The sequence below is a fragment of the Anopheles moucheti genome, chromosome 3 (assembly GCF_943734755.1).
Source record: "Anopheles moucheti chromosome 3, idAnoMoucSN_F20_07, whole genome shotgun sequence".
Taxonomy (NCBI): domain Eukaryota; kingdom Metazoa; phylum Arthropoda; class Insecta; order Diptera; family Culicidae; genus Anopheles; species Anopheles moucheti.
This window is the reverse complement of record NC_069141.1, coordinates 62,030,689-62,056,828: the sequence shown is the minus strand read 5'-3', so window position 1 is coordinate 62,056,828 and position 26,140 is coordinate 62,030,689. Positions and strand designations below refer to the sequence as shown.

At 41.3% G+C, this 26,140-nt stretch overlaps 2 protein-coding genes across 2 annotated transcripts; both read left to right on the top strand.

The window, feature by feature from the left end:
- The first annotated feature begins 6,078 nt into the window (after positions 1-6,078).
- Positions 6,079-6,531, top strand: LOC128302893 (uncharacterized). The gene is made up of 2 exons (XM_053039741.1): positions 6,079-6,288; positions 6,364-6,531. Exons 1-2 carry the CDS (start codon positions 6,079-6,081, stop codon positions 6,529-6,531), a joined length of 378 nt encoding a protein of 125 aa, XP_052895701.1.
- Positions 6,532-7,556: 1,025 nt separating this feature from the next.
- On the top strand, positions 7,557-8,013 carry LOC128302888 (uncharacterized). The gene is made up of 2 exons (XM_053039735.1): positions 7,557-7,769; positions 7,855-8,013. Exons 1-2 carry the CDS (start codon positions 7,557-7,559, stop codon positions 8,011-8,013), a joined length of 372 nt encoding a protein of 123 aa, XP_052895695.1.
- Positions 8,014-26,140: the final 18,127 nt, after the last annotated feature.

Genomic DNA, 26,140 nt, shown 5'->3' with positions numbered 1-26,140 from the left:
ATTCATAATTTACCCTAATGCTGCATTCGATTAAAAACTTGTTCCATTTGTAGGTTAATCCTTGTTTAATGCCATCCTCTACGGTTTCTTACGCCGCTAGCAATGGTTTGCGGTTCCTTTGCACCGGAAACAAAAGCAAACCCCGACCCTTAGCAACAGCTGGTTCCGCTTCTGGCAGCAGCCAGATTTCTTGACCGCAAACGATTGCAATTAAAAGTGGCCACGGCCGATTACGGTAACGCCAACTCGCCAACCCCCCTTCCCCCCATTTCGTTCCGTGTTACGCAATCCGGTGGGCAATCCCAGGCTCGAGCAGCTGTTGCTCGGCAAAGTCGCAGCAAATTGAACCTTTCGGCGATGCATAATACGCTCGGGAATTAGTTACAATCGTACAGCAATGTTTGCTGGGTGGCAAAGGGCTTATTACGGACGGGGACAGCGACGCAAGGGATGTGGATGAATCGTCAAGCAACTGCCACATAAATTACCATCCTGGGGAGTCAGCATTTTTTTTCACACCGCCATCATCCAGCAGCTGCACCAACGCGTACCGATCGGTGCTCGGTGAGTGATTTATATGCGTCCGCGTTCATCAGTCCGTTGTCCTCGTGTGGCTTTGCTGAGTAGAAAGTAAAAGTTCTTCTCTGACCTGGAGCTCTTGGAAGATGTAACCGAACACAACAGTTGTTACAGTTTCGAACTTTTCTTTTCTCATGAGTTGAATGAATTGTGAAAGAATACAAACAAGCTCGAGGTATGACCCAGCACTAAGACCGGGATTTTTTTTTCTCGTGATCCGAATTAACATATTCAATTAATAACGATCCATGGTCGATCGTAATCTCCGTGTTGTCCGCGTCGACTGCTGAAAGGCTGTTTTCATGCTGCGTCATGTTCCCACCGAAAGGAACTCTCGCTCGAATTTGTTCGCATCAAGACACAAACCTTTTCCTAGCCACGGAAAGGAACTATTCCGCACGAATGCCACTGCCCCGGAACTGCACCGGGGATGCATTTGTATGTCAATCGACGCACCAGGAACTGTGGGCTGCAGTACGCTTTTACTTTCTTTTTGCTCTTTGGAAGTGGGTTTAGAAGAAAGCAAGCTGAAGAAGAAAGGAAAAAGGGTGCAAGGAAATAAGGATTTGATGAAGTTCCTTTTGTTCGCCCGAAGGTAGTGGCAGTTTATGTTAATCAAAGTGTAATTTGTCACTTGCAAAGGGCAGTTATCAAAGAACACCTCAGAAGAAATGTATCCAAATCAAGAACATTCACATGTGGGACATTCAAAAACTTAATTAAAATTCCATTTTGAATTTCTTTTTTTAAACCATTCTCTATGGCCTACAACATAAAATCATCTATTTTTATCCGAACCACTGCACAGGGATCAGTTACACTTCAAAAGCCCGTAACGTCTAAAACGTAACGCTTCACGAGCTGGCAGCTTAAATAGAACTAATATAAAAAAATGAGAAACAAGCAAAAAAAAATCTCGTTCAATAAAACGTAACTAACGCAATCATCCGTCATCTGCATACCCGGGCGACGTGAGCAACAAAATTATTGCCACTGGATGAGTAGTAATTTTGTTTGTGGATTATAAGCGTGCGCGTTCGGAAGCATGATGCCTGTTGTTCTCTGACGAACATCTAACGAAATAAAGCACACAAAAAATACATTAAACCTTCCACAATGCAACCATGCAGGAACAACCACTCGTGCCAACCAACCAGCGGATGTCCTTCTGAATTCTAACGTGCCTAGAAGGATGGAAAGGGATATTGGGACTGTTTTTTCTTATATTTTCGTGTGTAACAGATTTTTTTTTCCTATCTGCCGTTCATTTTCCGGACCGTGTTGTTGGTAGAGGATTTTTTTTCTGTCCCCACAGCCCGCTCGCGCACTATCTTACGTCAGATGTGAGAAAACAATGTGACGCACCCTTTCGCTTTTACACTCCCGGCCCCGGCAGCAATGATGTTTATTCAAATGCTCATGATAGTGAGCCCGGCTGCTCCCGGTTACGGGAAAGGATATCAGTTTAGACGACACACGATATGGACAAGAGAGCCACGCACAAAAAACAGAACAGAACCTACCTTCCGTGTATGCCGGTTCGATGGCCTCGGCGAGTTAATGCTGAAAGGAACGACATCTGGACCAACGGCGTGTAGTAGAAATGGTTTTTGTTTTGTTTTGGGGTAGGTTTAGGAGCAGGATGAAATCAAGTTTTTTTTGGTCATGATATGAAAATTACCTCGAAACCGTTGAAGCTTACCTCGTTGAGTGGATCAATCGTTTTTTATGGCCTCGAACCGGGTTTTTTGTTGCTCAAGGTTCATAGCACGTTTTCAAAACGGCCAAAACAATTCAAATGTACGTTTTTTTATTTAAAATTTATGAAATAGTTAGATATCTAACTATTACAAATTTATCTTATCCGTCCTATTAATTTTTATTCCGACCATGACGAACTATTGGATACTTTAAACGAATTCTAGCAAGTGTAAAGTGTACACAAATTTACTACTATCTCTTTTCCACATGCTTATCACCTTCTAATTTATTCATTACCACTTTGTCTTTCATGAACAATTAATTAGCTGTTCAAACGTAGTACGTTATCTTGGTATCTTGCACGATCACTAGACGACTGCCACCAAATTAACTGAGGAGATCACAAGAAGACCCTCTAGGAAGGTAGGTTTAGTTCTGAAGATGACAATAGAGTTTCAGTGATCAGTTTTATGAGATCTATTTTAACGTATGATTCAATTATTCTATTGTTAATTAATATTAGCTATGATCCTTAATTTTAACGCATTTATCCCAGAGATAGACTTCAATGCTCCCATATCGAATTTCTACGATACACTGCGGAAAGCTAGTAACAAAGTTCCTTTGCTCATTAGTAGCATATAGTGGGCATATATTAATAAATAAATATTCATTATTTATATATTTTATTATACATTTCATTCTTTATTTTTATTATATTTTTTATTTGTTTAAATTAAAAATGATATTACTTCACAACCTAATTGATGTTTTGAGGACTTGTTCGTTACAGCAAGTAAATAAAACTTTACGAGAGATTTGCTAACTTTTTGAGCTCATTCTTCAAAAACTCGTTAAGTATCGAATCGCCTACATCAGAATGCTGGTATTGATATTTTTTTTATTGTTAAATCATGTTCTTGATTAGTTTTGCGTTTTATATTGTAAATCGAATGACGAGTTTTCAACAAAATGTGCTTATAATACACTCATCTAGTTGGTGTAAATTACCCAATCATCACTGAATTGCAAAGAGCATGATCTCTGGATTATCATTTTATTTTTCTTAAGGGACGGCCATGACGTATCACTGAATTATGGGGACCAGCTAAAACATTGAACTATTATTAAAAGATAAAGGAATTCCACAATGATCCACAAACGTGCATAATTCTCAAAAATCATGCTTAAAATTCATAGTCGCTTAACTTAATATATTCTTAATACCTTAAAGACACCTAACTTCAAACGTACTGCTTCGCCGATTACAACCGTTTACATGACGCTCGCATTCTTCGCCCCATGCCACGGTTTGCAAGTGCGTGCCCAATAAGCATTGGCCAATTTCCCGTCAGACCTACACCCAGCCGCGAATAGCCGGTTCGATCCGCATCCATCATCCGCATCGGGGAATTTGCGTCGGTGGACACGAATATTAAAAAAGATTCGCATTTAAATTAAATTTCGAAATGCTTCGCTAAATTGGAATTCTTCCGAATGCGTTCCAGCGGTCCGGGCGCATTTCGTTTGATTACCGTTCAAGTGGCACACGTCTTTGCGGGGTCAATCCGTATTTGCGTCGGTCCTACGTCGGGTGTTTTGATTCCATCGAAGTTTGTGGCCAGTTTGTGGGTGGGTTTTTGGTCCCTTGTCAAAATACGAACAAGCTCACCAAGAACGAAGGAAACGAAAAAAATACAAAAAAAAACGTCAAAAGACGCCACTCGTTTCTATAACAATAAATGCAGTGCCGAGGGAATTTTGGTTTTCACCGTATCGTTCCATCAGCATTCGTCCTTATTTTATCATTTCTCATCTAAGACACAATTAGCGTGTAGTCTAGAGGAAAAAAAGTTAAATGCCATGGAAAGCCATCCAGCGGCTCAGACCAAGGATTAATAAAAAGATTCATTCGTGTGCAAAGACGATCTTAAATCAGTGCGCTCAAGTCAAGGGTCCTGTTGGCGTAATGTAGAAACCGGGAAACAAATCTGAAACTTTTCACAACAAGCCCCCTCCAAAGATGCACTGGAAACTAATCTGAGCACAATCCTCAATTTAGGCGAATGAATGTGTTCTTTCGAACGGAAGATTAATATCGGAGACATTGCAAAGAGCGTCTTGTACCGTTTGGGATTTTCTTTGCTTTGTAGTTTTATTGTAAATTCAAAGGCAATGTAATGTTCACTGAATGCAGACGCTAGCTTGGGAATGTTTTTGTGTTGTAGAGGTAATCTTTATTGGTATGAATTAAAATGTCTGTTAAACAATTACTTAAGCATCATCATGGCTTAGCAAGGAAGTTACAGGCTGTTAAAAAAGTGTTACAATACCCATTTTGAATTTAATGTGAGCTTTACACGAGCTTTAGACTTTTTCTTAAACAACTCTAGGATATTAGAACAATAAAATTCGATAATATTGTGATAGATTACTATCCAAAGCAAACCTCCAATGGAAGAAATAAAATGTAACCACAGTTTTGTAATTAATCGTCAAATAGTGTCACTATTGCTAATAATTATAATTAATAGCACACCGATTACACTATAACCAACAATAATTAAATAGTCTTTGCCATCGAACCGGTAGGTAATTACACGGTCTTCATTTTATACTTTAATTTGTCGCATCAATCTGCATTTAACCCAACGGCGGCCGAAGCGAAACTTCTGCCAAATTACTTTATTTTTCGTGCACAGTAATTTCCCATCCCGACCCGTTGCTGCCAGTCGGTTGCGCTTTCTCGCCGAGGGAAGACATTCTTGACGCGGTGCTGGACAAAAAACTTTCATCCCATCACAAGCGACGAACGCGCAACTGTGGAACGCGTGATAATAATTGTATCAGCTAATAATTGCATACCCCAATTCACCGAGATATCTCGATCAGCATTCAGATAATTTTACTGCCCAGCGGGATCTACGCACAGCGTTGAAAGGCTCCCCCGAAAAAAAAACCAACAAACCGGTCAGTTCCTCACCGCAGCATCATTATTCCGATGTCTTCTGGGTGTAATTTTTCGGGGTCAACGCATTCGCACGCGCAACGGTTATAAAATGCACCGGAAGAATTCGGTTGCGGTTTAGTACCATTCGGCGTACTGCATTAGCCGCAACATGACACGTACGGTACGAACATTGGCCACCGTCGTGGGCACACTTTGGACCATCTCGTTTCTGCTCCCTTTCGTGCGCGCCCAAACGGGGACCGTCTTTCCGGCGACGGAATTCACATTCGGTTCCTACACGACCGCGTTGACGATTTGCTACTCGAATTCGATCAACTCGCAAGCGCATCGTCTAACGCCCATTACGCGCACCTTTTCGTTCACACCGACGGTAAGCTGTTTGTGGGTTGCCATTAAAAATGTTAATTGTTAAATAAAAAAAACATCTTCGCAGGCCGCCCAAATGAATGTGCGGTTCATTCGGATAACGTCTCCCGATCGGCGTAAGTTCTATGCACAGATCGTAAACGGCGGTATCGGTACGGCCAACCCAACACCGACAAACATCCTCGTTACTTCCGTTCACGGTGGTTTCCTCAATGTGGCCGTTCGGATCTACTGTGGTGCTTAGGCCGTAATTAAAGGTAATTAAAAGACACTCCAGTAGTTCAGTGGTAGCAGTAAGGGCAACAATTTGCATAATAAATCAATCCCACAATCATCCCGTGCGTTGTATTATTTCGTTTCAAAAAATACATGGTTCCAAAAAGCAACGCTTATGTGCGATGTTTCATGATATATAAAAACCCATTCGGTGCACGCATGTCGCACTCACTTGCCCTGCAACCATGCAGCGATCGAGTAAATTATCCGTTGCATTGCTGCTTTCGCTCGCATCCTGTCGCGTTCTGTTGGTTTTCGGCGGTCCGAATGGTTCCGAACCTGCCGTCACGTTTGGTGCGAAACGCGCCAACTACACGCAGTGCTATTCTACGTCGGTGAAGGCGAACATTTTCAGCCTGTTGCCGATCACAAGGATCGTTACCTTCACACCGAAGGTAAGACGGTTCTGGTGTAGCATTAGCCAGTCAGTTGATACTATTATCCGTTTTTCGCTTCCATGTTTGTTACAGATGCACGTGCGGTACATAACGGTTGCGTCCAAAACGAGCGGCAAGTTGACGGCTCGCATTGTGCAGGGCGGCGTTAACATGGACACTTTACGACCGATCAGTGTTGCACTCACATCGGACTACGGTGGACGACTTTATGCGGAAGTGAACGCATATTGTGGCAATTGAAAATATTTCTTTAGTGCATTTGAAACATTTTTCACAAACTCTCCCCAAATCTGAAGAGCAACTGTTTCCAATTCCTCATATAATGAAGAACGAAATTTATATTTTCTTACTAATGCTTTTGGGATTTACTAAAGTCCAACACATTGAAGGACGATCTAGTACGTTTGGAAGACAGCTCAATTTAGGGTCGTACAGCAAAGGCTTAACCGTTTGTTATGCCCTGCACGGTGGATTCTTTAGCGCGACGGTAAAAATTTTCTGCGGACCATAACCACGGGAAAGCAATTCTTCTGTCCCAGAAAGAATGCAGTTTCTTTACGTTCCGGTTTAATGACGCTGTCTGACCTCGTTTTCCGATGGAAAATAAAATCATTACCCTTATCAGTTCGTTGCCCGATGGCTCGCGAAACAGGTTCAGCTGTCCGGTTTTGGGGGCCCGGGTTCCATAATTAGCTGAAACAAAAAAATAAAGTGCAAAAAGTTGTCCTAAAATGAACACCGTTCAAGTGCAAGGTACTGCGCCACGCGCATATAATCGCTTGCATTGACCCCAATTTTGGCCGTGAGTGAAACCTACCGAATAAAACTACGAGGACGTTACATTATCATTCGGTTTTGGAGCTTTCAAAAGCGAATTATTTAGAGCATGTGGGGAGAAAGTGGAACTTTCGATCGGGATTCTAAAGAAATTGTACAATTTGATATATTTTATATGCAAGGGTATGTTTGAAAATGTTACAATAAATATAGTGCGATCAGTTTTCGATGTGATGGTTTCGAATTCTTGAAGGATCCCCGTTGGTACCAATGTTATAGCGCCCTTGCACTAAGCCGTGCATTAATGGTGCCATTAATCGAGGGTGAAATTAAGACGAAATTTTTGCAACCCAGCTGCATTAACCTACTTCTGCAAAATTTCACCACACCCCTGTCAGCGATATAAAACTGATTCCCACAGTTTCGCCACACGTCAGTACGGTCGGCGAGCGTGGAAGAAAATGTCCTGCCAATTACGGTTTGCCAAAATGCTGCCCGGTGCATTGTCGCGCACGCTACTGCTGTTCGGGCTGTTCTTTGCGTGCGGCACTGGTCCTACCCTAGCGCAGCCTCCAGAAGCGCTTAGCTACCCGAACGTGATCACGTACGGTGCGTTTTCCGGTTCCATTTGCTACTCCAACTCTGTCAGCGTCAAAACGCTTACGCCGATCACAACGCGCACCTTCACGTTCATCCCAGCGGTAAGTTGCAGTTGATCGAGAGATCGAGATGCAGCAGCGGGTAATTTACTTGCGACGTTTCGTGTTTTTTCCCATTTTTTCCCAGACTGCTCTCCTCTACGTCATTTGTTACAACAATTTGTTACTGCACCCGTTCGAGGCGACACTCATCGGTGGTGGATTAGGCACCAAGACTGAGACCAGTATCGTGCTCACGTCAACGACTGGCAAACTGTACGCTAACTGTGACGCTTACTGCACGTAAAACAATCATTTCGCAATGTCAAATGGTTTTATTTCTATTGGTGTTTTCATTGTTCACATGCCGATATCCTCCTCTCGAAGTCAAAGGATTCCAATTTCCAACCCTTATCCGAAATCGATCACCTTATTCCAGCAGAACTGCATTTTCGAGTGCATCACAAAGGTTGATTATCACACACCGAAAGGAGCCTTTTGGCAGTGGATTAGAAATGGTTTGCGGTTTGTTTGTTTGCACTGTCGTTTTTTCCTATCCTTCTTTTTTTTTGAAATTGCAATCCCATCACATCCCTGTCGGAAAAAACAGGGCACCCTCTCGAGAGGCAACCTTGCGAAATAATCGCACGTGACGTTTCACCAGCATTTGACAAATTGACACTCTTTTGTGTGAGTGCCCTAGTTAAGTGAACCGAATGCTTCGATCCCTGAAAAAAGGGGTCGTTGCGAAATGAGGGCTCAGGCAATCGATATTGGTTGTGCACTGCACTTTTTTTTTGTTGTGCATGGTGCATCAACAGGTTGTGCGGGATAATATGTGCACGCAGGAATTGTTGTTTTGTTTTTATTGCTGCTGGGCTAAATAAGCGCAATGAACGATTATCACTAAGGGTTTTTTAAATATATAAATAAAGAATTTATATTACTGCACTGATTCAGGTCCTTGATCGATTAAGTAATAATGAAACTAATGTTTAAATGCACAAAAATATATGCAGTTGGATCGAATTACTCAGAAGTAACATGAAAATTATACTTGCTCAATTTACTACATAAGTTTAAGCTAAATGAATCCATGAATAAAAGGTTTATACAACATGTATGCAATGTTTTTTAATGATGATAATGAGGTTGTTACAAGATTCGATTGTTGTTTTAAAGAATTTAATTTATATAAATTCTAAAGATTTTTCTAAAGCTGTTACCATTTAACCTTTATAAACCCGTTTTCTGCTATTGATGTTGTGATGCTTAATTCATCAATGAACTAAACCGAAATCTTGGTTGTTGTTCAAAACGAAACTAAAACTCAAAATATCATTGCTGAATCAGAAAGAACTAATTCTTTTTTTTATTTAATTTCTATTATGACGTCAATGCCGTATTTTTAACATCGCTTGTGTTGAGAGATAATAACAAGTGGCACAAGGCATTTCCTCCTTGCGATTTGCCTTATCCCTGACATGCTCGGTTGCACTGGTAGTTGGAAAAACTAATTCTACTATTTTATGTTTATTGTATAATTGTTGTAAATCTAAATCGAATAAAATTGATATCACTTCCTACACGGGACCATTAGGTATTTTTCCTATAACCTATTAAGCCTATAACAATCAATAGATTTTAACATTCTTCATCAATGTCTTCTTTCAACAAAACCTGAAGTACAAACTCCACACCACAGACACCCTGCCGTCCCAAACGCGTAATGATAACTTTAGCAGCAATACCTTTGCCTTGCACCGAATTGTGTAGTATACGGCATGCTTTATTTATTACCCACGCCCCAAAGTAGCATTAAGTGTGCACGAAATGTCGGGCTTATTTATTTATCATTCGACGACAGATAAGCGCCTGTCCGATTCACCATCGATCCAGCACGTGGATTCAGCGCAAACGATTCATGGAAAATCAACCGAACCGAAAGAATCACAAAATGTAAAGGTGGAAAAAAAGCAGACAAGAAAACACACACCGAAATGCTCCAAAATAAAACTGAAAGGGAGCGGAATGAAAGAAAATCGCCAGCAGCGTGCGTGTTCCGAGTCGATACACATGCGGAAGGTGGACGAAAAAAATGCCTTCACCTTAGGAAAACACACCAGAGCTGCACGCAAAGGCGAGCACACCAAACAAAGAAAAAAAAACGTAAAAACGTTAGCCTACCACCACACGGAACCAAACCTTCTAGGGGTGGTTTTTCCTTTGCTCGAGGGGTGGGGCTTTCGCACAACCGTCCTATGGTACCGCAAGGACGATATTATATTCTTCCTGCCTGAGTTCTTGTTGTTATTCCCAGTTTTTTTTTGCTTTCTCTTTTTCACCTCACAATTTTGGACGTTTGTGCTGTGTGTCCCTTCCGAGAATCAGCGACATTCTTTCCTGCTAGAGGATAAACTTTTTTATTGTATTTGTCCCATCCCCGTTTTTTTCGTATCTGGTCGGTTTCTCGTTATAAGGGTGACGAAGAACGAGGAAATGGGACGAAAAGGACGAAGCTAACATCGGCAGTAGAAAAAAGTGGTGAAAAAAATGTGCGTACGATGTTTCCCCTAGTCAAACATAGATGGCGCTAGCGCTGTTCGCATAAAAAAAATCAGCAAAAGTGTTTTTCCAAGAATTTTACGCTGAATCAGCGTGAGCATTTTTAGTTAATTAGTGTTGCAATATTACATAACTTTCTACACATTATGCTACTCCATCCAGATGCATCACTTGCACCCAAATTAGCGACATTAGGCTACATCGAACATGTAATTAATGGCGGTGGAAAAATGTCCCGATCAACGGTGCTGTAATTGGAATGTAATTAGGATTAACGCAAGCACCGCCTGCGCGTTGTTCGGGCTGGAGCATGCTTCATTTCCGTTTCCGCTTCACCACCCTCGGGCGGTGGTTTCTGGTGGCGCTTCACTAGCGCATCTCGTTGAGGGGTTTTGCTCTAATTGAAGTCAAATTTAGCCGTTTCATGTCTGGTTTATGTTTGATCCGTTTTACTTGCCTTCTTGTTCAACGTTCATAAAGATCTGGTTTCTTTCATGTACTAACCCCAATTGGTATTACTGATGCACAATGTCTCTATTTTATCAACAAAATGAATTGTAATTACGGCTGCTGAAAATCAAAAATCAAAAGGAACATAAGAATACAAAAAATGTAAAGTAAGTAATGGAATTAGACCATTGTTTTGCATACTGTGGTTAAATAACTTAAGAAACTTTTGGACTTTATAACCCAAAATATCTTGTATTGAGACCAATCCTGTCATTCAGCACCCAGCAAAATAACTCAGACATTTTCTGGGAAAATAAATTTCGCTAATTTCATTGAATATTATCGCAAATCTAGCTCCAGTATAAGATTCCCACACCGTTTTACGCTCCTAACTGTATGTTGGTTTCAAACCCAACAATTATTAGATTGTCACTAGTACAATCATAACGTTAATTACACGTTTCCACACAGCTTTTCGTGCTCCCAGAAATCCCGGCATTGGTATCCAACCCCGGGCGCATCCGGTCCGGTTCCGAACCCGGAAGCGGAAAAACGGTAAGACATTCACCCCTCGCTGTAACGGTGCAACCTGCTGGCTTTTCTACGTGCAAAAATTACCACCCGTCATAATTAATGATGTTCCACCAGGCCACTGTGTGCCAAGTGTGTTTGTGTGTATTTATGTATGAAATTCGTGGTCGGATGCATACGGTGTTGCAACCCTGCACCGGTTGCATGATGTGAAAGCCCTTCTTTTTCTAAAACTGTTGCTGTTTGTTTGCTTTGTGATGCAAATGTTGCAAAATCCCTCGACCCGGGTCCTAGATTGCACTGGGTGTTTATTGATGGGTGATTTTCTTTGTCGCTCTTCCTGTATCTTCTGCAGTATTGATGTCATGTGGTGCTTGTTCAATGTGTGCAGTGTCGCTTGTGGGATAAAGCTATTTATTTAGCAATTACACTCCTAGTTTAATTACGATTTTGTTTACTGTACACTAACACACGAACGCCTTAGTTGACAGTTAAAATAGGGAGAAGGGTTTTTAAAGATATTTATCGCAAATCTAATTGATAATTGATACTCAAAACAATTTTAAAAACAGCGTAGAGGGGGTGTGCCGAACGTAATTATTTTTTGCTTTAAATAATAGGATAAGTCGGTTCGTCTTTTAACTTCGACCAAATTTAACCTTAATGTAAGCCTCCTCTTAAGTAAGAAATTCAGCTAAACGAGCGCATATTTTGTAAGGAAATAAGCAGCTTCCATGGTTTGCCGTCCAATTTGCGAATAAAATATTGCATCATTTGCCCCGCCGTCGATTCAGCTGCTCCCATTAGAATTACAAAACGCGACCAAATATCACCATGCGACGAATCGTACCTTCATTCGAGCAAGCCTCCGGGGCAAGATTCTGTTCCGATTAGTGTCGAAACTCGAGAGCAAATGCTTGGACAAAAGCGAAAAAACAACGGATAAACTTCACCTGTACATAGCCGCAAGCCGCGTGGCGCTGTGTTTCAGCCAAAACTACAATGCACCCAATGCGAGGAACAATATATCATCCACGTGAAACTGCGCCCCGAACTCCCGCGAGCGGTTCTTGTACTACAGTGCGCTGTAACGTTTAGCGCACGACGATGAAAGATTATGCTCAGTGAAAGATGCCCTCACCGAGAGGCCGTTCCTAAGCATGCGTGTGCATCGTATCCTTTAGAAGGAACGCTCACCTCACGAAACCCACTCGCAGGCATGCGTGTGCTCATCTGGATAATTGGATAAAAATTATAGCCGTGCACTTCTCGACAGCCCGGCATTAATGTAATTGTAATTATTAGCTTTGGCCAGTACACGATCGCTGCGTTGATCGGGTTTTTTCGGCGCTCGGTTTCTGGGGCTTGGTTCCTTGGACCGAAGAAGGTGCACCGGGGAGGGAGGCCGTTCCGAATTCAATTTATCGTTCAATTTCTTGTCCTTTTAGCTCTTAATGGTCTTGCCAATGGTTAGTCTAAGGGGTTAGGGGTAAGGTGGAGTTGTTGTGCATTGCCAACGGCTACTGGTGACTTGTGTAAAGACCGATCCCACCTGGTCCGCAAGGACGTGTGAATAAGCTATTGAACGAGTTGTTTTTTGGTCGTATTTATAGGCCACTTCCATTCAAACGTGCTTGAAGTACACTCATTCCAAAGGAAAATGTCTATTAAAATGACATCAAACATAATTTAATGGTTAAAATGCTTGATACGTATTTTTCTTTTGGACTTCACCTACAAAGACCTCATTTAAAATTCCACATATACATCATTGGTTTTTAATTGTCAATTAAACAAAAATTTACAACACGTATAACACCAGTGACATATCGTAAATTTACATTATTTTTCGGAGTAAAACGGTTCCAGAAGTGATCACTCGATCATCGTCTAGTACCAACTGCAGCTTCCCGAATTGCAGTTGCATCTCACGCTCTTACACGCAGGCCTTCGTTTATATCACAATTCGACACGGAATCGACATTGATGGAACGTCATTTGCATAAATCACATAAAACGGATTGAATGTAAAAGAGTGAGACAGAGAAAAAAGCCAAAGCTGCTGAGAAATCCAGTTGCCATTAGCAGAAGGATCGCCACGATATGAGTACGCTTATTTTCGTCTCCTTCTCCTATCGGGGCAAAGTTTTTGCCTGTCATAATGCGCCGCTTCGTTCCGCGATTTATCATCCGGATTGGGAATCTTTCACACGCTGTAAATGAAATTATGTTCTGCGGGGAAACAAACGAAACATTTACCACGGCCACGGCACAATGCGCCACAATACCGTACCGTACGGTCGGTTGCGCATTTGCATAAATTCTGATATCACACGAAAACGTCCTTTCCGGGATGCCTGAACCTTCCTTCTTGCCAACGATCGGTGGATCCATCCGGCCTCAAAAAAAAGGGGAAGGGATTCGGTACAGCGAAAGGGTTAGTGCAGTCTGCGCGTTGTTGTTCGCCGTTGCTCTCTCGCACGAACCGTACTGCTAACAATACGAACAATCTCGGTGTTTCATAAGCACTTACCTTTACCTTTTATTATACCCTGCCGTCATGCACACACAGTGTCCTTTCGCTTCCGGTGTTCTATGGTGAGCGGATGTAAATAAATAATTATTTATGCAAAAATCGCTCCCTGCCAGCCAGGTCGCGATCGCGATCGTACCGTAAATGCGGAAGCGCACGACGAAAGTACGCGTGAGAATCCTAATTTACATTCAATCTTTTTTTATTCTTTTTTTCGCCTTTGCCACCGATTTTCTATGCTCACGCTCCGCACGGTTCGGCTGCATGGAGCAGCATAATCTCCTTTCTTTTGCCGCACCTTCCCGGGCCATGTCAATCCCGGCGGCTCTGCGCTACGGGTACGGGTGTTTTTTTTTTATTCACTGTTATTTTAACAGTCCGTCTGCCAGCTTCTCGCTCGTTTGAATGGTAAGCAGGCAAGCGGAGGTCACGAAGCTGCGGACGGAACGGTTGGTGTAGCCTGCAGTGAAATTAACCCTTCCACTCGGTGCGGACTGGCACACGGTGGCCCGCACTATCCACGGATCCTCAGAATCCAGCGCGCGAACGGTAGCACAATCAGTCAGCGCAAGGCTTTGCTGGTTGGATGATGGTTTGAGATCAAGCCACAAGAAGATCAAGGAAGATTTCGTGTGCCAGCTACTAATGAGTGCCTGTATTGTGCTCGTTCGTGATGTGTTTGTGAGGTGAAAATGTTGCAACAGTTAAACGTTATTGCTACAAAGTGTCTTTTCGGAAAGATTAATTAATTATTCAACTAATAGTACTTGCATGAACGAGTGTGTCCAGTGTTAATAAGTGTATGACTAGTGAAATGCTATAATCAATAACAAAATTCAATTAGAATATGTTGTTGCCCATTCGCCGATTAAATAAAGCCAAAAATTGTATGCTTAGATTTCTGTTGGTTATTGTGTCGATAAAGACGAAAAAAATAGACAATTTTTGTCGAAGTGAGTTACTGAACACGTGACCAATACAAAGCCATAACAACGAAGTCGATTTATTTAGCAAATTGTTAATCAAAAAATATTAATACACGCATCAATGAATAAACAGAAAAACTCGTTTTTAAGTTGATTAGAAATCTCCAGTCCGGAATAAATTAATATTCCAGCCCGTCGTATAAAATACATAAATGTAAACTCAACATAAATCATGATGAAAGTCTTAGCATTTTCTGTATGTTAAACTTTTACCTTTATCGATACCTTTAAAGTACTATCTATATTCGAATACTATCCGTTTTTATATTTTTATAGCATTTTTTTCTCTTATTATTTAATTCCAATCAAAAAATTTACTCTTTAAAATTCAGTGGTAAATTATGTGATGATTATGATTAATCATAATTGGAGAATTGATGATTATGTTGAGAATTTCTTAATAAATAAATAAAACAGTAAAAGATTATAAACCTTTTTGTAAAAACCAGAAAAGTAACTGAAATAGGAACAGAAAAAGAATCAAGTTCTTCTATTTTGTTGAGTTGAATTTGAACAGAATAAAAACTGAAGAAGTTTATCTTAAATATACAACTTGAAAAATCCCGCCGGTATAAGGTCCAAGATCGTACCAATACGTTTCTATACGATATCAAACTATCGTTTTATCACATCAGTTTAGAAGTAAATTTTTAGGGCACTAACAGTGTCTAGTTTTAATGTATTGTTCATAAATAAAATTAATTTTAAAACAATAAAAAGACAACTTACCACGGATTACACCAAAGATTAAAACTTCTTACATTATCTTCCGGAATATTACACGAGTTTTGAAGAATTCTAAAAAAATGCCCAAGTACTAATATTGAAAATTTTGATAATATGAAACCTGTTTTGGTTTAAGATTTGATTATTATGTCATAAGATGATTTAATGAGCATTATGATAGAATAAACACACAATCTTCAAATATAGATAAGGCTAATAATACCACAAAAGATCTCTTTAAGAAGGACGAGAGGCGTCAAGTTTTTTCAAATTAATGAATGCTTCCATTTTCTTTAACTGTTTTGTAAAACATGAGCATTCCACATTTACTGTTAATGATTAGCGCCGCAATGGAAACATCAACTTTAATGTAAAATTAATTACATTTCATTGGCCTCTCTGCCCCGCTTCATTTCCCTGTCTGTAGTAATTGTTCGTCTTTTCATAATAACAAAAAATCCCCAAATTGCCGATTTCCGCATTGAAGTAGGTCAAGTTTACGCGACTTTAATTACCACAGCCACCGCACGGTTTCGCCCAGACGCTAATTAACATAAAACATCATTTGTCTGAATGAAAGAATCGCATCGCGGCCACGACGAAAAACTGGAGCAAAATTAAAACCCAGCAACAAGAGCGAAAAGTCATTAACCGATGCTGCAGAAGCCGAACGGGAGGAAGGAAGGCTGTGGCCGGTGCGTGGTGTGGTGAAGTGCGGTGCGGCGGTGTTCGGGGTCGAGGTCAGGATGCTTCTTCCGGACGCGGTCGTCTAGGTGACCGTAGAAAGTGAAAATTATTTACCGAATCACCCGTTAATTATGTTGCTGTCTGTTTGTGGAAATCGGTGAAGACAAGTGGCCATGTTTCGTAGTTCATTAGTGTGCCCCGATGGTGATGGTGGCTGTGTGGTGAAGTTCGCATCAAGCGGAAGGAATGGCAATATGGAGAGGGAGGGGGTGAGTTTGTGCGAGAAAGACGCTTTCATTCCATGCTTCGGCCATTTCGTGCACGAAAGCCAATGCAAACCGATTTTCTGCCCGAGCAGCCTTTTGCACCCTCGCCGTTACTGCCCTTGCGTTACCAACACCGACACACCGCCTCATTTTCCACGCAACACCAACACATGCACCCCTGCACGGTTTGCTTTTTTCCCTTTTTTCTCCCCATTCTTCGCACACACATGCAAACACAAGGTTAAGAAATGTGTGCAACACCGTCTCCGGAGGGGAAATGTGCACACGTGTGTTGGTGATGCCAACATTAGTGGTGTTGGTAGAAGAAGAGCGAAAAAAATACATTTTCCTTGGACAGTTTTCTTACCCCCATAGTAAACGGAATACTTTGCGCTTGTGTGTTTCAACACCAACACCATCGCATTTCAATGTAGTGTGGTGGGTGTGACAGAGACAGCATGTGAAAAGCGGCGTTTTCCATTCCAGTGTGTGAGTCTTTCAGTTGGATTGATTCAGTGCAATGGTGTTGGTGTCTCACTACTACACCAGCGTTATGTGCGCTCGTTATCGGGAAATCTTAGGGAAAACTCTCGGCCGATTCCCGCGGTAGCGAAGGAAAGGCGACGCGAAGGAACTAACGAGCGTACGGGATTTCCATTGGCGTTAGCGTCTCGAGGCGGTTCCTTGCGAAGGTTTCCGCTAAAACGGCGGATGGTGGACGAAATTGCGTTCTGGTTCAATGATTCAACGGTCGTGCAGGGGGAGGGGCAGGCGGGTGGCAGGAACGACGGTTTGGGAAAATTGCCATTTTCGGGATAACGAATGGATTCTATGGATTTTCCTGGATCTTACGGCTGTACCGTAGCGATTGGAAACTTACGTGTACATTGTGTAAGAAGCTGCTATGGAAATTGAAGAAACGTTACAAAGCAAGATTATTATCCTGGGAGGGTTGCCCTTTATTCGCAATGTTACTACTATCGATTGAAAGTGGCACAAAGCGAAGCATTGTTTTGTATTGGAATATGCTCTTTCATAAACTTATAATATAGAGGGTATAATGCTTATTAAATTAACAATATTTTATACATATTGAGCAGATAGTGTCACAAATGTAGAATACTGAAGGCAAAAAAATAGGCAAATAACGAAATAAACTACAACGCATTTTAAATAAAAATAGGGTTCAAAAACAGAATAGTTTTCGTACAGAAATCATGCTCAAAATTCATTCACTCTTTCAAAACAAAAAAGCTCTGTTCACAGCAGGGTTTCTGCTTAAGTAATTGGACAATTAAACTAGGTTCTATAATGGTAAAACTGAAAAGGATTTAAAACATTATTTCTTATTAATCCATCATTGCTTAGGTATCGAAATAGTTTACCACTGACGCTTGTAATCAAAATGATTGGTTTATAAATCATTATCGAAATTAATTTATCGAAAAATGTGATAAATAAAAATATTGTAATTGAAAAGGAAGAATTACAATGATGTTTTCCTCTTCAAGAGCCTAACCGGTTATCAAATGTGGCAAAATGTGCAAAAATAATTTAATAATGTATAATGCTAATTTATATTCAATGTTAATGTTAATGTTTAATGCTATAGCATACCCTTTTAATTCCATTTAATTTCATATAATAAACCTAACCTGGTCTTGTAAAGAAATTCGCGTTGTTTAATCAATCCATCGTTGGTTCTTAAGGTTGGATTAATTTAAACTTTACGTTGCTACTATGGAAAATCAATAATCAATACAGCATCTTTTCGCATTAAAGCACGGCCTGCCAGTTCTGCGTCGCCAACTTTCATTAAACCCATCCGTCTCCAGCGTTTAATGTGGTTTTCATCCTTCTCGTGTCCTTGAAAGACGTGTCCTTCGCCTGACCATAGAAAGAAAATGGGAATTGTTTAAGTTTAAGCTCTGATGACGCGAGAAGTTACCCGTCGGGCGAATAGACCCGACCGCGGCCGGTCCAAACTGCGGTAATGGAAAATGACGTCAAGTACGAATGAATGTTCGCAAGAAAAGAGTGCGAGCAAAAGAAGCGAACGAATAATAACAAAAAAAGCATCAAGTAATGGGACGTAACATCAAGAGTGAAAGTGGAAAATGAGTCAACCGAACGAAACTCCGGTGACATTCCAAGTGAAAGCGATAGTGGCCGTCGCTTCTCGAACGTCCTAGGTCAAGAAATTAATTGCTTTTTGCTAGCGAGCATCATTATCATCGGCCCGGGCGAGGTCAGCAGCATCCGAGCAGCTGTTAAAAAGTCGACTCTGCGTTCTGACAGACTCGTCACTCGACTGCCGGCAGCGCTTTTTCTTTCAGCGCAAAAGCATGGGCGGGTTCGATGGGACAAAGTACTTAAAAGAATTTTCCTGCTTTCATTTTAGTCTAGCGTTACGTTTGACTCCTTTTGCTGGGCTCAAATTTACCCAAACAGCTTCGCAATTCAAAGTGTCTGAGACTGACAGCGAACAAAACGAACTGGACTGGACAGTAATAATAATAAAAAAACCCCACCCAAAGTCAGAAGGTTAGTAAGTTGCAACAAAGCAAAGAGAAAATGCTGAAAACGGACAACATTTTAAAAAACAACCCACACAAACACAACATGAAGAAGGAAAACAGGCAACACGAGGGTGGATGTGGAAAATGCTTGGAAATTGTTTTAATTTGTTTGCTTTACATAAAAAGTCAAGTGACACCCGTCGCTCCGGGAGCACTCTACTCGCTTTGCGCTTCGGAAACATAAGGAACTTTCCGCCAGCACGGGGCCATCAAAAGCGATGCGAACGGAATGGAAAATTGAAACTTCACCAAACCAACCGTTTACCGAGCGACGACGCCTCGGACATGCGACGCCCCGTGAGCTAATGGAGAAAAGTGAGCGAAAATTAAATTAGGGCATCCTTCTTCGGTGATAGAATCCTTACCATCCTGGCCCGTCCGGTCCAGTAAGGCACGGTTTGCTGCTGGCTGGGTGAACGCAACCGACGGTGACGTTAACTAACTAGGTTAAATAAATAACTAACTGCCAGCGGTTTTTGGGGGTAGCCGTGGTCGCTCTGGTCGGTCGGATGGTCGTTCCGGTCATCGCATGGATTAGATCATGTCGTCTTTAACACAATCATTTCACGCGACCACCAACTTTTGAGGCGATTTGGGTGGTGCGAGAACGATAATGGGTGACAAATTTTAGTTTCATTTTAGCATTTTAGATACGTCAATCGAAAGCAGGGTTCCTTTGATGTATGCGGTTGAGGTTCGATATTGTTAAGACGAAAGAACAATAAAAGGAAAACTATTATATAACTTCATCCAAGTACATCGATATTTCTAAAACAAAAAATAAAGTATAAAATCTTAAATTAGAAACGCTTTTCAGTTTATAATTAAACTATTAGTTTAGAAAGTAGAAGTGCCAAAAAGTAGAAAAAGAAGTTGCAGAAATAGCCAAACAAAGCATCAAATATTCATTTGCATTTTTAGTGAGGAAACATTAGAACAATCTTCTGAGTGTAAATTAATATTATTAATTAAAAAAACAGCATTTTTTTATTTTTAAATGTTAGTATTGTAATTGATGGTAATGTAATGTAATTCATTTGTTGATGTCCCAAGTAATAAATACTAAAATGTAGGAGTATAATATTTTTTTCCTTTTTGCATATTTTTCTTATCGCAATGCAAAATTTTTAGGTCCACAAGAAACATTACTGATTCACAATTGGGCACACTCGGTGTTAAGTTTAAGAACATGCAATGAGAAAAAACCACATCAAAAAGTTTTATACATAGAAACTGCGCAGAGAAGCATAGAACAAACAACTAAAAGTTATAAATATAGTAGGAAAACATGTAAATTGTATAACAAGGATAAATAAATAGTATAAGAGCTGGTTTACACGCGAACATTACAATTTTGTCTGATAACATTTCAATTCAACGAGCCAGGTATGTTTAATGCATCAAAAGGACAAACATTCTTTTACCAATTTCCAAAATCGGAACCTTTCGCTACAAGAAGGTAAATAAAATGAATTTGATTACATTTGCCTGTCTCAAACCTCGATCACCAAATTTATCACATCCGAACGGTCCGATGAAGAGTCATTCAATCAGTTGATAAACTTAGTCCTTTCGTCCTTACTCACTCCCTTCCCGTTCCCCGCCGTTGCTTTCTTTCGCAAACGCGAACAAGAACTCGAAGAACCTGGTAAGAAAATATATAGATAAATCCCATAAACACAAACCGACTTCCGTGCCCGGGTTTTCAATGTGCGTACTAACGAACTGGCTCGTACACCTTCCGCCTGCGTCAAAACCGTCTACAGGGACATCCGGATGAAGATGGTGCGGGGGGGGAACACAACGCCTCTAACGAACAAAAACGAAAAAACTTCCCACAACCATGCATCACACTAAAGGAAGCCACGCTTGGGAAGAAAAAGTACTAGCATCAGTACCAAAAAAAAAGAGGAAACACCTGAAATCAGCTAAAACCGACGAATCACGTTCAAATTCTCGTTTCTTATAAATTATGATGACATCGTACAATTTTGCTTTTTAGTTCATGCACTGTGGGGTTTTTTTTTGTTGCTGCTGTTCGGTGTCCTACTGCTTCTCGTCACACTGTTTTTTTTTATTCTTTTGCATACTTTCGACACAGTCGGACACGTTCCCGCCCGGTGGTTCCCGGTGGTCTCGTAGTCCCAAACACGGGCTACCGGGCTACCGGTGAAGATAGATGATTGGATGTCCCCGTTTCCACGTTCGGCTCGCGTCCGTCTGCTTCAGCGCAACCAACGAAAGGCAACGATATGACAAATGAAGCAAAAGGCTTTGCTTGTCACACTGGCAGCGCAACACAACGGTCGGTACAGCAACAACTAAAAAAAAAATAACACAAACGGTACTACATCGTTCATGCCGAATCCGGCCGGTAGCGAAGAAATTGGATTGGATCGGATTGAATCTGGAGAGAATATTTCCTGTCAGCGCCAGGCGCCTGCATGGAAGAAGGTTCCATTTTTTACCATTTCTGTTTTTTCTTCTTTTTTGTTGCTTCGCTCTTTTGAGTATCAAGTCCCCTCCCCCCCCCCCCCCTTTCCCACCATCGTGACTCATCCCCACGGCCCAGTGTGTCGTATCCTGCTGGGTTATGGCGAGCGTCCTATCCTGATGTCATTACCGGTGCCACTGTTGCCGACATTCATGACCGGAGCCACTCGTCATCGCGTCACCCCCCGTATACCAGCGCATTCGTGTGGTGAAAAAGGCGGTGGCGCACGGCCACGGATTCCCATTTTTCCAACCCACTTTCCAATCCAAACGACCCGCAGACCTCTAAGACTGCGGACCCGGAACACCGTGCGCAAAGTTTCCCCGCAAAAAGCCTTATTTAAATTGAAAGCCAGTGAGAAAAATATGAACTTCCCTGTGGCCTAGCGATGGTTTGTGCAAAACTTGCAAACCACTGAAACCCCCACCGATTTATTTTCGGCACGGTTGTGCCTCGAACCGGGTGGTGGCGTTGCAACAACGGGGAAAAAAAAAAGAAACATGGCAGAACCCTCGCAGCAAACGGGGAAAATTCAACCACTCACGTTGAAGCCTTCCACATTCTGCTTTCCGGTGCCGGGAATTTCGTTCGTTGCGTTGTTTTTTTTTTTATTTTTGGATTGCTTCTAGCGGGTTTGGGTCACATTCGCGGGCAAAAGGTTGGAGTGTGCGGGTTTTTTGTTTTGTTCGTTATTCCCTTTACTCCCAACCTCCACCAGGCGCCTTTCGCACTCGCATGATGGCGAGGTGAATAAGTTTTCCATCCATTGGAAAACGGTCCGGACATGGCAGCGAACGAACGAACGAACGAACGAACGAATGGAACCGGGTTTTCGAGGTGGTGAATTATTGTTGATAATGATGGCGATATTGTACCGGTGTTGCGAGTTCTTTCGCTTGGTTCGTGTGGAGCATGTGGACGGGAGCAGAGCGCGGCCATACCTTCGAGCCTATCGACAGCCAGATCCTGACGGGCGGTGCCATTTACATGGAGGCCGGATTTTTCATCGTTTAGATACGGTCACGGGGGGTTCTTTTTTTTCTGTGTTGGGAAATTATTTCTGTACACATTTTCTTTCTTCGTGGTTTCCTTTTTTTATTTCAGCGTTGTATTCTCCCAACACTCCCGAACACTTTTGCACAACTTTCAGTTCAGGCAAGTTCAGGGCACTGGCAGTTTTGGTTTAATAGTTGCAGGTTGATACAGTTGCTCGGGACGGAACAAGTGCCGGTTGGAAAATGTGTTTCTTTTTTTTGCGTTATATTTTGCTACTTGCTTCTTCGGAATGTCGAATTGATTACGCTGCTTGGAGTTTATTTGGAATATTTTATAATGTTTCTCTTTCTTCATACTATTTTATTTTTGGCAGGTAAAGTACAAAAAACTGAAAGCGCAAAGTTGTAGTTGATTATTTTCAGTTTTGCTGTAGTGCAAAGTCGGATCATTACGAAGCATTACGAGAGAGTTACGGGGCCGTGTTTTTGGGAAACTAAATGCTCTCCGTTGAGGTGAAGTTGATCAAGCAGCTTTAGATCAAGTTGATTATTTTCACCTTCAAGTAAATAAATTGCAAAACGATACGCAGCAGTCTTTAAATATGATTTAATAAAAGTGATATTGAAATGATTTCAACAATTTATATTACCGTTTAATAATTATCAATATACAAAATAGCGCAAAACTTTTAAAAACGTATAATAAAAAAGTAGGGAAAATTCAATAAATTTTTCAACGATAGCATAAAACACAACATAAACTTCCATCTGTCTGAGTCGCTTCTAGTCGCATGGAGTGAAATGTCGTTCCCAAGAGTTTAACAACCTCTGGTGGTGGTGATGGTGGTGTCTTAAAATTCTGACTCCATATCGCAGCACCCTGCACCAAAGGTACCACCTCGTGGGACTTAATCGAACGACGATAAGTTGCCGGCAAGTACCTCGGCAATGTATTTTGCAAACAGTTGCTAAGCACATGCTTTCTGACGCGAAACACAGGTTTTCTTTAGCTCGTACAGCAAGCACCACGAAGGAACACTTAGCTGCATAAAATGCTGTTTGCGCTTTACCATAAAGTGTCTTGTTTAATGTAGGATGAAAGCAATCATTTCAGGTGTTTTACGACCACCGACCACCGAAAACCATCCAGGAACGGGAATGGGTCGCATGTGCCCATGAGCACCCATGAGCCCGGGTCTACGGTGCTGCATTAAAGTGCGCCATCCTCATCGCATATTCATCACCACGGTAGCCACGGTTTTCCGACCGCGACCAGCAACAAATTCCTGCGTTCGAATTATTCACCACCAAAGCCCTGCTGAAACACAACAAATACTCATAAAATTTGTGCATCTTAACAACTCTCTAGGAAGAAAACGAAAATGCAGGCAAATAAAAAGAAGACACCACCGGATCTGTACGAGCCAATGTACGATGGGTTTGAAATGATCGACGCGGGCAACCAAACGGGAAAAAAACGCAACCTAATTCGTCTCACGCTGACGTTGACGGTGCATCGCCTTCAAAAGGCGCGCTGGTTTTATGCAGGCCCATTTTTACAACGCTATCAAGCGCAAAATTGGGATGTTTATTCGTGTGCATGGGTCGCGTTTATACTCCACGATGGATGGTGAACCGTTTCCGCCCGTACCTCGCTCTACCCGCACCGCTGACAGGTGACATACTTCTTGTCTTCATTAGTAAACATTTATCACTCCAGCAGGACCGCGTTGCTAGGGGCTACCGGGATAGCCTACTGTCAAGAATTAAACGTACCAGTCGTTCTGACGGCGCACCGTGGGTAACGCTTTTTTTGCGTGTGCTCAGTTTAGCTCCTGGAACCCGCAAAGATGTTTCTTCAAACTTTCAAAATGCAACGCTGGCCGCTGGATTGATGGAAAGCAAGTTCCCAAAATCCTGCCAATGTTGTTGGAGCCCAAGGGCATGAAATTATCACTAACATTCATCACCGGCACTGGCACCGGGTGCATTCTGCCTGTTGCAGTATGGCGGGTTTGGACCATATTTTAACGCACTTTGTTAGGCAATAACTCAACTCAACTACTAGCAGTTTGGACGAACCTTTCTGACAAGGATATAATTTTGCCATAATTAAAAGCAAACAGGTGAACAAGAAAATAAATTTTGAAAGAAACATACAAAATAAGATGCATCATACAAGACGTTTAAACAAATTTGGAGAAACTCATACATACAACAAAACATGCGAAACCTAAGAAAGGTTCTCGGAATATTGAAGAATCATATGTAAAAAAATATCATGTTTCTTGAAGTGTCAAACTTCAACATTCGAACATTCGGAGCGGAGTTCAAATTTTTCGAAATTTTTAAACTACCTGAAATAGTATAAATATCATTGAAGTAAACATCTTGTTTAAGCATATTCTTTTCACGTTTCAATAAAATAATGCTAAATATAAAGCGGTTTATCGTTTGAGCTTAAAGATTTGTTTCAAACACTTGAGTACACTCCCCGTCATGTTCTTCATATACTATGGAGATTATTTAGTAATAACAGCATTTTTAACCCTGGCATTGATATTGTTGCTCACAAACTCTCCAATGAGATTAAGGTGCAAAGTTTGTGGAAGTCCAGCTCCTTCCAGCTATTAGACCCAGCAAGATCAGAAGAATTCGTTGGTATTTTGGAAAGATGGCTTAATAAAATATGATGAAACAAAATATTATAAATATTAGCAGAAATTCAGCGAAATCCGAAATAATAAGAGGTCACTTTAGGTAGCCTTAAACTGTACAATCAATGTTACATTTATATACAAATAAAATATGAACCATAACATGTGTAGCAATTACCTTTCTCACATCATTAGGCGGAACATTCTCAATGCCTCTGGCATGAGACAGTTTTATCTCTCTTTTTTCGCTTGGAGGCCAACATGCGAGCAATTGCATGTTGGATTTTTAACAAAAGACATATTTCTTTGCCCTTTAGCTTAATATGCAGTTTGCAGTGCTGCAATTTGTTGCAAAATTACATTAATATCTGTAGCATTAGTGTCGAACATCCTTCATATCTCCATCCTTCCTCACTGTCACAGTGAACTGGTTAAATGTGTGATTTCCGTTTGTTGTTAATGTTGCCATCCAAGTGTGCGGTTCTTGTTGAAGAACTTTATTTGCATTGGTTTTCAGCAACAGAGGATCTATTTGTCAGCATTAATCAGAGCAAGTAAAACTCGTCTTTTCGCACGCTTTACCACCTTCACTCAACCCAATCTTTTCGAAGCATCCGACCGATTCGATTAGCTATCTGCCGCATATGGTAATTTAATTACCCTTGACGTACTTTCAATTAAGAAGTCCATTTATTTAGACAGCTCTTGTTCGCCTTAATACACACGTTCTTGGCCGTGAAATCATTCGAACGGGAGGTCAGCTGAAAGAGCGAACTGTTTAACCGGTACAGCCAGTGGGATGTACCGAACGTGAAGGAAACGATCGAGTTTATTAATTTATATGTTGGTTAGCACCAGCATCATGTGGACTTTTTTTTAACGAAAATACCATCGCGAGCTACCTTAAGCGGGCTCTCGTGTGTTGTGCCACTGTTGCGGATGGTTGGATAATTAATTAACAAATT